Below are 13,897 nucleotides of genomic sequence, written 5' to 3' on the forward strand. Positions count from 1 at the left end.
TTAATAGAATGCAGAAATTGGGTCAGATTAATTACTGTTTAAAGGTTTATCTCGCATCACGTCCGTATTCATGATTCGATAACCATACAAAATGGAATTTAAATAATTTTGATTTTTTTTAATCAAGAATTTTTCTCAGCCGATGAATTAAAAGTATCTCTTTTAGAAGATTGAAAATCACCCAAATAAAGAATGGCTCTTTTAATATAGTATTCATTTCTGAGACCACCAAAGTAGCATATTTAAGTGTTGAGACAATTTGTCAACTGTGTCAAGTTTCATTAGCATGTATTGACATAAATCTTGAACATAATATCTTAGTTCCCGAAAGTTTCTTCCACCTACGAGTTTATGAAAAGGGTCCACAAGTTGATGTAATCTGGAACATAACACCAAAGATGGAAAACAAGGTTTTCTCTAATCCTAACAGGTGCCACTAATTCTTTCTTGGAAGCAGATAAATGACAGACACTGGTGGGGCAAACCTCAGATTCAACTAAGCCTTCATTGACTAAATTCTCACCCTTGAGAGTTACAACACTGCTTGCAAAGTTAGATATTCCAGTGTTGCTTTCTACATGTTTAATTATGGGATAATGACTGAAGCTACCTTCAAATCCAGGATCACACATGATACTTATTATGGGTTCTCTATGAACCCTTTGATGCAAATTATACAATTTTTTTTCTGTCATTTATCTCAACTCTCTACACTAATTGAATTACATTTATTTCCAATGCAAGATGGAAAAAAATAGATTAAAGAGAGATTTGATATTAATGATAGTTATTTGTAAAGACTTAAAGTTAACGAAGCAGATCGTAAAGAGAAAATAATTTTTTAAAATGCAATAGGAAACATTGAGATCTAGAAGCTTGTGGATAACATTATTTAGTTTGAACTTTGAATATTAGGCTTGCTTAAGTCTTAATTAATTAAGTTGCAGGTGGATTATTTCTTCAACCTGTATCTTCCCAGTTGGTTGCCAGAAGATTATACGCAAATGTATAACTGTTAATCACTTTTTTATTCCCTATCACTCAATCACTTTGTACAACATGCTTATTTAATCAATAAAGCCACAATACTAACAATTACTTTTCTGACATTAATTAACAAACTAAAAGCTGGAGTAATATTCATACACTCTATCCTCCGATACACTTTTATTATAATTTTAATAAAATAAATACATTTTTTGTCCTTCATAAAAATAGTTTTTTTTCTGATTACATCATTAATATTGTTAACTTGTTCGTGTCCTTAATCTAAGAGGGATAACATGGTAAGATTGTGGCCTGTTTGGTTTTGTTTTCACAGAAGAATAATCGGTCTTTGGATATGGTGATATTATGCTTCTATCAATAGAAAGTTGGCGTGATTCAAGAACAACCCTGATACGGATTCATAACTGTTTTGCTGTAGCAATTTCGTGAAAAAGCTATTAAAATAAAGTAAACAGAAACAACTTTACAATGAATCCCGTGAATGTTTCCTTTGAGTTCACACCTCATCCTTTTTGGTAAAACTTACACACTGTATTGATCCCGTTTTCTCATCCATTTTGAAGCATAGCATAGTCTTTTCTGCATCTTCTGAAGAATATGATGTGAAAACATGAATATACGTGTAATTGGAATAAAGTTATCCATCCCAAAAACACTCTAATTCAGTTCCTTTTTACCTCAAAAAGCTCGAAGATTTAACTTAAAAACAGCAGAAAATTTGATACTTTTATAGCAGAAAGTTAAAGACATCTCTCAACATAATGTTTTCATGCACACAAATTTAAGAATCAAATAGCTGACTAAAGGCCTAAAGAATAAAGTAATGTATCAATTATATTGGCACACTACAAAACACTACCTTAAAAATGATCCCCTTTGTTCTGTGATCATGAAGTCATCCTCTGTTCATTAACGTCACACCAACCAGTTTACCTTTTCAGTTTTCCCAAGTACTCATGTTACTACTGTTCTTGGGCCACAGTAGAATATTACATAAAGTTTGTACAGTGAACTTCTTTGTTTGGTATTCACCATTCAGTTATTTGTTATTGTCTGAAGAGCTGAGAATGACAGCGTTTGAAACCATCATCCGATGTTCTGGCTTCTGCATGGCAGGACATTATCACGAATCTAGAGTTAAAAATATGGTAACTAAGTGGGGCCAACCCAACGTGTTGTTGAAGGTGTATGTGACAGTGACATAACAGTGAAAGTACAAGTAGCAGATAGTGAGATTGCCCCTTCAATAACAAACCATATCATGCTGAGCTTTGAAGGACATCTGATGAATGGTGACAATACAAAGCGCTTCCTCATTTCTGGTTCTCATTTATCAGCTAGCTACTGCTTATGCTGCTCGTGAGCCATGAGCTTGCTGTTTCCTACCCCTTCAATAATTGATCACTTATGATTCAGTTGCTCATAGTTTCACAGACAAATTCTACAGTTGTATTAAAAGATTGTGATCAATGATTCTGGCCCCGCTAACTGTTTAAGTGGTGAAATGAAATACTTCTTTCCTTAGATGTAAAAACATGAAAACAAATCAAAAACCTTATAATTTGAACTTTGTCTGACTCAACTCAGAAAGTTAACTCATACAGTTGCCTCTCTTACTTCTGGAACTACACATCTCAAAATTAAGTATACATGATTACACTTCTGCAGACAATTCAATAATACTTTGATAAAGGTGGTGTAATAAATTTAAGAGCCAGAAGGATTAACTTATATAACATCTTAGAATTGGATTTTTGGACTTAAATCCAAATACTAGCTCATGGGATCAGAATTGTCCCCTTCTAAAATACACTATTTTGATCACATGACTAGTCAATAATATCAAAACATAATAGAAGGAAGCACTTACAAGAAAATGTTAGGTTTTTTCACCATTCTGGTGTAATTTCATTTTGAAATTACCACACTGATGCAGGATTTTAAAAAAAATTACATATGAAAAGTTGTGTTAGGTTGGCACAACTTCATAAGGAAGAAATTGTGTCAAGCTGAAACAACTTCACTGAAGTCATGCCAAGTTATAATAATTTATGTGAAAAATGGTCTAAAAGTAAAGTCGTGTCAAGTTATAATAACATGGTCTAAAAGTAAATTCGTGCCAAGTTATAACAACATTATCTAAAAGTAAACTCGTACCATGTTAGCATGACTTGAGTTCTAGGATGAAATAAATTGAAGTCGTGGTCTTAACCAGATCAGACAACTTCAGTTTATTTCATTCAGAATTGAAGTTGTTAGAGTATGGGACAACTTTAATTCATTTCATTCCAGAACTAAAATCAACTCAAATTGTGACGATTTCACTTTTAGATATTTCTTACAAAAGTCATCATAAGAAGTCATGCCAACTTATCACGACTTACCCATATGCAAAAAAATTTTAAAACTTACACCATTTTGGTAATTTCAAAATGAAATTATACCAGAATGTTGAAAAACCGAAAATGTTGATATGTAGTTAATAGAATCCAAGGTTAGGTAAAATGGTGTGGCACGCTATGAGGAATGGGTAAAAATAAAACCTTAAATGGTAAATTGGCAGCACAAGTATTGTATTAAATCTGTGTTTTCTCTTTTTATTACACAACTCTCAGTATGCTAAGTAGACTTAACAATATAAAGGAGCTCCTCGTTCTTTTAGGAAGGCAAATATCAAAGACATCAATGAAAACCTATAATGAAAAATTAAAAGAGACTGCATGGTGACAGTAAGAAAAAGCTACCGCAAAACTAATCCTATACATAGTACTTGCAATCATCCAAGTCAGCCTGAAAAATGTGATTGCAAATTTCCGTTTTTTTCTGAATCTTTGGCTCTTCCACCTCCTTTCATCTCAGTTGTAACTTCACCACTAGTTGGTCTGCAATGGTAAACAAAAACAAATTTCAGAAAATAGAGAATTAAAGTTAACGTTTAGTTCAGGAACATCATTGCTTTCAGATCCTCAAGATGCATTAACATACTTGTAGACAACTAAAGTCTATCAAGTGCTTGGGTTGGTTCTGATCTTATCAAACAGAACAATATAAAAACTACTACTGGACCGAATAAAACAAGGATTAAGTTAGAAAATCTCTATAATATTAAAGCATAGCCGTTAATGACTTGCAAATTTGTCATCAGATGACAGTCTTCTCGATTAAGCAGTATCAGCTGAGACCAGTGCAGAAATTTGCAAGATATGCTTTTCATCTCAGCAATTTTGTTTGCTACCGTATCTTATCTACAATATTATTACTTTCTTACTACAGCAACTTTGGCACATCAACCTGCTTAACTACCACACAGCCTCTATATATTTTTAAATGCTAAATGGTAGGTCATACACAGATCGGGTGAGTTAAACACTCATTCACCCTCTACACCAATAGAAAATGTCAGGAACCCAGGTTAACAATGAAGAATTTAGAGAAAGTGAGAATTGAAAAAGAAAGTTCTCTGTTATTGATTTTCTTAAATCTCTCAACAACATAGTTCAAGTATTTACAGTACAAATAATTAGAAGTAGTTCGTGTAACTTCCTGTAACAAAATGACAGCTAGGACAACATAATTATAGCTGGCATAGCTAACTAAAGATGGCAAAACTAATCTGATGCTTAAAAACAGACGCTGAAACACTTGAGCTAATACACAATCACATATACACTAGTAGTAAATAGAAGAAATAATTTAGTTTTTCCTTGCAAAGATCGGGAATAGGAGAAATCACTCTCATCCAAAGTTTCCCCTTCACTTTCACCAAGAGTTTGTTCGATCTACAAATGATTCAAATATGAATTAATTTCCTTTCCTTCAGTCCTTCTATTTATTTATGCCACTATAACCAACTATCTACGGCTTCCTAAAAGTCAACCTTGTTCTCAATCAGTTATTCCTCTTCCCAGTTCCTTTGAAATATGCTATATTTGTTTTCATTTTACTAATATTTTAACTGTCCTTTTGTATTCTTATAACTTTTCATCAGATAGAATAATATTTTGTATTGTTATCCATAAAAGCCACTTCATGACGTGCCCATTATTGTCATTTTTTATGGCATTTTTTAAAAACTTTTGTTTTAAGATGATGTTTACTTTTCTCTCAAGCAAAAACATTGACCCAATAATTCAATCATTCTGACAAAATAGCACGACCATGTGGCTATGTCAAAACCAAAAGGCATAGAAAACAAAATATAGGTTGATACAAATATAGAAGTAAATAATGAAATTTCATTATTGACAACAGAAATTTCATATAGTCAATCCTCCCTCAAAGTTGGACTCCTATATATACCAGGTGCAAGAAAAGGAAATTATGGCTTGTGTGACAATACCAAGATCCAAACTTGGCTTTCTTATATTGTGACTAACTTACTAACTTGAACAAAAGAATCAAAATCTGAAATTTGGACTTTGTGGGCAGAAATCATTTAAAGATACTTAAGACAAATTTGCTTCCTTTGTGAAAAATAACACTTCCTATTAATTTATTAATTATCTATGTCCTTCTACGATTTGCTCTCTTCATTTTCTTTTGTCCAAAGAGAGAGTGAATTGTAAAATACTAAACTAAAAACATGATGTAAAATACAAAAATGGCAGATTCAAAATGATACATAAAACAGAAGAAACTTCAGAGTAAGCGGCTGAATATTAAAAGTATAGGGAGTAATAAACTTACAATCCACCTAAAACTTTGATGGTGTCGTAGAAAAACCATTGCAAAGTTATAGAAGGACCAACCAGCAACATTCTAATGGGAAGACTCCTGGTAAATAGATTGGCTAGCCCAATATTTCTGATGGCCTGCACACCAAATAAGTGGGGCGAATTCAGTTTGATCTATCCTATCTTTGAAGGAAGTATCATAAACTTGATTGAAAAGAAACAAATACCAGTGCAAGACTATCAGCCTTTCTGTTATAAAGAGAAGATACAATATTGTCAGCAGGATTAGAAATGAAGCTACCAACAGACCCAGCTGCGTACCCAGCTAAACAAGTCACACCAAGTTGTTGACCTATTGAACACTCCTCCTTTTTTCTTTTGACCATATTTCGATACAAAAAATCAACAGAATGCTCGAATGTCGAGAACATAACCATGGAAACTGCTCAAAAGAAAAGGAAGCAGAATACTTAATATTCAGTTCATTTATAAACAAGAGGTAGACTTAAAGCTCACAGTCACCGAAACAACATATCTCATGGAAACAACAGACTCCAAGAGAACAAAATTAATTACTACAAAATCATGGCCCCAATGCTTATTTGAATACTCAGCATGGTTAGCTTGAAAGAACTCAATTATTTTTTTTTTAATCAACAATGCATCTCTCATACACTATTTATCAACTGGCAACTAATGCATATAGCCAGACCAGTCAAATAGCTACTTGAACCTTATTGTACATAATAGAATGATTTAACAAAAGAGAAGGAAATATTTTTTATGGTAGAACTGAATGATAAAGATACAGAATCCTACACCACTGAGAAAGCAAGGTGTTAAAATTTCAGTAATTTCCTGGAAGATAGGTATATGCTAGAAGACTACACAAGACAGAATGGCATCCAAAATATCAATGTGAAAATATTACTGATGTCCCTTTAATTTCTAAATATAGTTAAACTACCATAAGTAGTATAGAATTAACCAACAAGAGATTATGAAAATTACATGGAATGTTTCGACCCAAAAGTGGAATTAGTCCACGGTAGAATCTGCAAGTAGTAGATAGAATAAAAGATAAATAATCATAATCATCTCACAGTGTCCCAGCAGGTAAAAACTAAGTATAGAAATTTTCTTTACCCTCGTGTGCCTTCTGACGCGTATAACTTTGGAAAGCCATCAAACAAGCCCTTAGCAAAACAGGGTTGTGCTTGAACCCTCACTTTAATAGCTTCAAATGGACATAGAGCTACATTGGCAAACACTTCAGCAGACGCGCTACTGAGAAAGAAAACAAAATTCTTGTTCTGGTCTACCAACACGTTTGAATAAACCCCTTTAAAATACTCATAGAGACCAAATCTGCACCCTCCTTGAGCACCATAGCCAATGAACTTGCCGGCCCAACCTTTCCAAAGGACTGCAGGCCCTTGTTCCCTCAATAAGGTAGTAAAGCAAGAGGAAATACTGTAATACTTAATTGGGTGCACCTACATTTAACAAAATCATTTCCCATCAACAAATATGATCAAATCAACAACTATTATTCTACACACTATGATGAGAAAACAATCCATAACTCATTCCAGTATCATCCCAAAAGGGCAGCCAAAAAATTCAATCTTTCAGTATTTTTTTTCTATGGTGTTACAAAAGTGATACAAAACGGGAAAGAGGTTCCCACTTCAACTTTTCAAATTTCCCCATTTGTTTTGTTTGCTAAGTATGTGCCAAGAATCAGAGGCCAACTTATTGAGATATCTCTGAGCATAAAACATAAGATACTAATCACTTCACTAATTTCAATCCCCTAATAAAACATGGCAAAACATGATTTGTGGCACAAAGCGAGTGAACAAAACGATTTGAAAAGCACCTGCATGTTGACTTTCAATACATCAAGAGGAGTGGTGGCAAGGTGGGTGGTGCCAGCACTGAGCATTCCTCCAATGGCACAAAGGGCATAATACCTGGGCGTTAAATCGTCACTGACTCTTCCCTCCATGACCATGACACTCTCTCAAAGCCCCCCAAAACGACGAAAGTTGATAACTTTAGAATAAAACCCGCACCCTAACCCCATTTTTTCTTCTACACGTGTTTCGAAAACCAGCCACTAAGGAGAAAAAGGGCAGCCATTTCGACCCTTCATGCGTTTCTGGCAGAGAAAGACACAAAATTTAAGGTTGTCAGAGCGACACGCAGCATTTTGAATCTGATTCCAATGAAATGTAAAACCCAATACAAAACCTTATACCCTGTTTAGTTGGAACCTCATTGACCTTTCCGAAGAAGCTAGTACATCTCGCAAATACCCCCAAAATTGGGTTTTTTTTTTAAAGTGGAATTTAAGTCTTAATCATCACATATTATATCGTTTCTCTTTAATTTTTTATTAAATTGTTTTTTGTTCTGGTATTTATAAAGTTTTAAAATAATATTTTTTATCATATCCTTAATTTAATTGACATAAAAGAAAAATTAACAAAGATAAAAAATATAATAATAAAGAAATGTATATATATAATTAATTAATAACTCACTTAAAATTATATTACAAATTAAATGATTAAATAATTTTTCACCAATATAAAAAATATAAATAACTATTCTAAAGCAACAGTGAAAATAATAAATATAAACATCAATAAATTAAAATTATAAGTTAACCTAATCCTCAGTAATCAGAAAGTTATAACATAATTTAACTTCTGTTGTTCATTAATTTCATTTCCATCACAAGCATTTCTGAATGCTAATTTATCGATTATTCATCATTATTTTTAAAACATATCAAAAATATTTTCATCAGTTAAAAGTTTTAAAAAATCAGCAATAGTAATGTCTATCTCTTATAATATAGGAAGTAGTTTTGCTTTCAAAGTAGAATTACATGCTGTTATTTCGCAAATTAAATAGATAAATTAAATAAGTCAAAATTCAAAATGCTTAATGTCTTCAGTATAAATAAATTTTAAGTGTTATTATTGATCTTCATTTAGATGACTTAATAAATAATATTTATATCGGAGCCACTTAATAAGTTAAATATTTTTATTAACATTTTCTATTATATATGTATACCAATTACAATTATCACATATCTGTTGGACAGTTGAATGAAACATTAAGTTTCTTTTACTATTAAGATATTTCTCTGAATAATAAAAAAACATATAAATTGTTCTCATAAAAAAATAAGTTATAGAATAAAAAGATAAAAATGAATTAAAATAATCAACCTAATAACATAGATATAATACAAGTAAGTATTTTTACGATTTGAGACAAAATTTTCTAATTTATTAAATAACCAGTTTATAAAAATAATTTATTAAATACTTTTTAAAATAAAAATAAATTATATATTGGAGAGCTAAAATTTATTAAGTCAACATGGAACCTCAGACAATTGTATAATAATTTTAGCAATAACTTTAAGATTTTTAACTATAATTATTTCAGACAATTTTATGATTAGTTTTGACAATTCCTTGGAGTTGTGTGGTCTATATCGTCAATTAAATGGTTAAAGAATGAGCTAGAAGCATGAACAAGTCTCTTCATGGGTCCACGATATTAATGTTTTAAATTAACTTTTGTTTACTTATTTCATTTTTATTCGTCAATTATCCTTAAATAAACACATGCTAAATCATACTAAGTGATTGTGTTCACAATCAAACTGTCTTTGTTTACGGTAGAGAATACAGAAAAGAAGTTTATGAAAACTAACGCTTTAAAATAAATATTTTAACTTCTATTTATAGATTTTCATTTCTAATTTACTATTAAAATAATATATATATATATATATATATATATATATATATATATAAAGACTAGTTAAGAAAAATTGGAATAAAATTATGTATATTCTTATGTGTTAAAGAAAAAAGGAAAGTCAATGATGATGCCAAAATTATTAATTTTAAATGTGGAAAAAAATTATCTTAGAAGAACAAAATAGTATTAATTATGCTAAGTATAATGTATAAGTAAGCATACATTGGTATAATCACCTTCATTGTCTTTCACATTCGGACTTTGTTGTCTGTAATGGTCAGCCTGGATTTTTTGAAGCCCACCTAACACGTTTTTGGGCGAAAATTTGGAGGTGGAGGCCCAATAAGAAAGCCCAAAACACATCAAAGTAGGAATGTCAACGTGGCGAGTAGGATACACGTAGTAGCTCTCTCGTATCCTACTCGCTGGATAAATATTCGTCTTGTATCCGTACTCATGTCCGTCAGATATCCGTTATGCAGGTACCTATATAATTTTTTAATATTCATAAATATTCACGAGTATCCGCGGGTATTTATAAAAAGATAAAAATAAATATTTAACATATTTTAATCGTAAACTTAAATAAAATACAATACATAACATTCATAAATCTCAAACAAAGTCCAAATAACTCAATAAAATAGTGTTGAATGACAATTTACAAATAAATGATTTTTTCTTAAAACTAATTGATAAAAAAATAATTCAAAATCAATATGTTAATATTTTAATCATATTTTTTAATTTTCTTTAATTTATATTAGATTATAGCGGGTACGGATATTCACAGGTACAGATATTATAATACCCGTATCTATTTCGTTAATATGCGAGTATAAAAAATACTCCTATCTGTTATCCGTAAATATATTCATTTACAATATTCATTTCATACCCGTTGTAAATTTTATCCTCAAATACTCGCGGATATGATTTCTTTTTATATTCTCGATCATAGCCAAAAGAATATTGATGTGAAGATTTTATATGTAAGAACTGCGAGGGAAAGGAGAGTAACACGAATATGATTCTAAACATATGAAAAATAATTATTGCATGTATCATATTTTCATTCATTAATTCTGGATTAGTTTTGTTGGTTCATCTCAATCGATATTCAAGATTTCATGTCAATTTGTATAAATAAAATCTTTAAAAAAGTTTATCTAACAACAATTTTATTTTAATGTTTCAATTCTTTGTTGTATCCCATAAATTTATTAATAAAATTGAAATAAACTAAATAGACATAAAAATATAAACCATATAAAATAAATATATTAAGATTAAACATTTCATGAACAAGAAAATGTAAAAATAAATTAGTGTATAATGTATAAAAAATTATAAAAATTAATCCATAATAAATTTAAACATGAGATTTAATTTACATTCTCTAAATTTTGATGGTATAATATAATGTAGAAGAAAACATATTTGATGATTTAAAGTACAAAATAAAATATATAAAGATCTATGTTAATCACAAAGTATTTTTCATATTGAATCATTATAATTATACAGGATTACAATATAAAATTGATACAATAATTATAAAATTGATTGATAAATAGACCACGAAAATAATAGATCATGTGAGTATCTCATGTTATCTCTTATCACATGTTTGGAAAATTTTCAACATCCCCACCTATATTTAGTCTAGAAAAATTCACTCCAAAAAAATTAAATTTAGGTTATCAATAGTCTGGGAAGAAGTAGTTTTGTTATGTAAATTTTAACATCATATTCTTTGATTTTTATTCGTTCTTCGGTCACATTCTTTCTTTCAATTCTTTTTCTTTTATTTGAATTCGTGTTTCTGACTTCTTATTTCTTTCTTACATTCTTTTATTTATTTGAATTCAAGATTAGGGGTGTCAATTTGGTTCAGATGATCCAGATGATTGAGACGGGTCAGGCTAGCCCGACGATAAATACGAGCCGAGTCGGCTTGACGATCTAAATAGGCCTGACGACCCAGATAGATCAGGCGGGCCAGATGACCCAAATAGGCCCGATGACCAAGACGAGTTTGGTGGGTCTGACAACCAGGATGGGTCGGCGAGCTCGACAACCAAGACAGGACAGGCAAGCTCGATGACCTAGACGGGCTTGGAGGGCCCGACGACGTAGACAGATCAGGTTAGGTCAACATCCTTAACAGGCCTGATCGATTCAACAACCCAGACGAGCTTGACTGGCCCGACGATCCAGACGGGCCTGATCAGCTTGACGATGAGCCACACTGGCCCAAAGACCCAGACTGACCTGAATGGCCCAATTACCCATAAGGACCCAACCGGCCTGATGACCTAGTATGACTCGACCAGCCCGACGACCCAATTGGGCCCAATTGGCCTGATGACCCAGACATGCCTAATTGGGCCGATGACCTAAACGGGCCCAATCGGCCTAACGACCCAGACGGGCCCGACCGGTCTGACGACCCTGATGGGTCGGGCTGAGATGACACATTCTTAAATTCGTCCAAATTTGACCGAGTTGACCTCGACCAAAATTTGGAAAAATTATGTCGAGTCAGCACCGACCAAAATTTGGCCAAATGTGATATATTTGGCTCTGACCTAAATTTAGCCAAATTGGACTAGGTTTACGCTAGCCAAAAGGTTGAATTTAGTCGAGTCAACTCAATCGAAATTCGACCGAATTTAAATATTTTAAATTGATAATTATATTTGTAAAATCCTAGAAAATGGCATTTTAAAAGTGATAGTGGTTTAAAAATAGTGAGACTCGATTATTTTAATATTAAAAGGTTTTAGTATAAATAGAATTGTTATAAACGAGTTTCATTATTTTAAAACACACCATCTTTCTAGAAACCACTTTTCTAGAGTTCTCTGACTTCTCTCTAGAGGTTTTGTCTCTCTGGTCGTCTGATTGAAGAACCGAGACCGTAGGATTGATCCTCTCGGTGAGCTCTTCAAATTGGACCGATCAGTTTCTTCGTTTGTGTAAGTTGACTTTCCGCTCTCTTTTTTAGTCTTTTTCTTTTTTTTGTTGCATGCGAGCCTTCTTCCGCTTGCATGCGACGTTTTAATCATCAATATGAGTCTCTGCTAATCAGTGATCATAACGGTATGTCCTGATCGTTCTTGTGATGTTTCTATGTGTAGATAGAGCATCCTGTGAAGTTAGAGGTGTTGACGTTTTTAAGGCGTTGACGTTTGTAAAGCTGTCTAAACAAGATAACAGGTAAGGGAAGCTAACTGTTTTACTTGAATTTCGTATAGAAATCATTCTGATGACTTTGAATTGCATGATTGATTGTTGTATGAGCGCTTGAACTGTGTAATTTAGTGTATGCTTGGATTGTGCTAGATTTCTTTATTGTTGCATGTGAGAACAGATTGGGAATCTAGTATTTTCGCCTAAGCGAGCAGCTCTCGCCTAAGCGAAAACACCAGAAACTCATCCCCTATTTCTGCGCGAGATCTCGCCTAGGCGAGCAAGTCTCGCTTGAGCGAGAGTCACTCTCGTCTAAGCGAGACAGCTTAGCCTGAGCGAGAATTCGCCCAGAGTTTGGGTTGTTCTCTGTTTTGAGCCTCGCTCAAGCGAGAATGACTCGCCTAAGCGAGAGAGCCCTTTCGCCTGGGCGAGACCTTCCAGTTTGGGCGAGAACCTCTGCAGTTGAGTGTTATTTCTCTGTTTCTAATGGAGGAAGATATGTTTAAATGTTAAAATGTGAACTTAGTTACGATATGCATGAATTGTTATGACTGGTAATATGTGTGGTGAAATTGCATGAAGTTGGAATATGAGAAGACGTGGTTGAACTAGGATTTCAAGGGAAATTCTAAGAGAAATGTTTTAGTGTATGTAAGGACATAAGGACTCAGTTTTGGTTGGTATCCTGACGCTCCTATAACCATTAAGGCTCATGTAGAGCATAATGGATTACGTCGGGAGGAGTAACAGGAGGTCCTAGTCTGTGGACCCGATTCAGTCACAGACGGGAAGGGGAACCGTCACAGGTGCACGCCACCAAAAGATCCGATGTCGCTTACATAATCCAGATATTGAGTCTAGAGTAATATATCTGTATTATGTTTGTGGTGGCCTATGTGATTCTGGTAAAAATGAGAAAGACTGCATGGTTTGTTTATAATTGAATTGCATGATTTTTCTTATCAGATTAGCTTACCCTTGCTTTTTGTGTGTTTGTCTCGTGTTGTATGTTTTTCTTTTGCGATGATCACCTATTTGGTGGGAGCAGATGTGGTTGCAGTGTCAAAGGCACTTCTGGAGGATGAAGAGCCATCGTTTTAGAGTTGAGGAGGAGGTTTCCAGTGAGAGTTTTAGCAATGGTCAGTTTAAGTATAGAGTTTATTAGTTTAGTTTAAGTGTATAAATGATATATTTTTATAGTCATATCTTTTGTAAGATTGTATTAATAT

The 13,897-nt window shown here is 32.8% G+C and overlaps 1 protein-coding gene across 2 annotated transcripts; it reads right to left on the minus strand.

Annotated features, from left to right (window-relative positions):
* Positions 1 to 3,535: 3,535 nt before the first annotated feature.
* Positions 3,536 to 7,999, minus strand: LOC114168185 (mitochondrial phosphate carrier protein 1, mitochondrial). 2 transcript variants are annotated; one of them, XM_028052930.1, is made up of 7 exons: positions 7,945 to 7,999; positions 7,564 to 7,845; positions 6,828 to 7,177; positions 6,693 to 6,736; positions 5,909 to 6,123; positions 5,695 to 5,819; positions 3,766 to 3,890 (listed from the first exon to the last, which is right to left on the minus strand). In XM_028052930.1, exons 2-7 carry the CDS (start codon positions 7,696 to 7,698, stop codon positions 3,794 to 3,796), a joined length of 966 nt encoding a protein of 321 aa, XP_027908731.1. In that variant the 5' UTR covers positions 7,699 to 7,845; positions 7,945 to 7,999; the 3' UTR covers positions 3,766 to 3,793. The 2 variants fall into 2 exon arrangements, with proteins under 2 accessions (XP_027908727.1, XP_027908731.1); XM_028052926.1 differs by lacking the exon at positions 7,945 to 7,999 and having other exon boundaries at positions 3,536 to 3,890; positions 7,564 to 7,936.
* Positions 8,000 to 13,897: the final 5,898 nt, after the last annotated feature.

The sequence above is a fragment of the Vigna unguiculata genome, chromosome 2, assembly GCF_004118075.2.
Source record: "Vigna unguiculata cultivar IT97K-499-35 chromosome 2, ASM411807v1, whole genome shotgun sequence".
NCBI classification, from domain to species: domain Eukaryota; kingdom Viridiplantae; phylum Streptophyta; class Magnoliopsida; order Fabales; family Fabaceae; genus Vigna; species Vigna unguiculata.

Excerpts from the sequence above, each read along its gene's own strand:
- LOC114168185 (XM_028052926.1), bottom strand. The coding sequence starts at position 7,698 with ATGGTCATGGAGGGAAGAGTCAGTGACGATTTAACGCCCAGGTATTAT. Across the intron at positions 6,124-6,692 it reads TTTGGGTCGAAACATTCCAT|TTTCCATGGTTATGTTCTCG; the intron begins GTAATTTTCATA and ends TCTTTTGAGCAG. Across the intron at positions 5,820-5,908 it reads AGGCTGATAGTCTTGCACTG|GCCATCAGAAATATTGGGCT; the intron begins GTATTTGTTTCT and ends TTTGGTGTGCAG.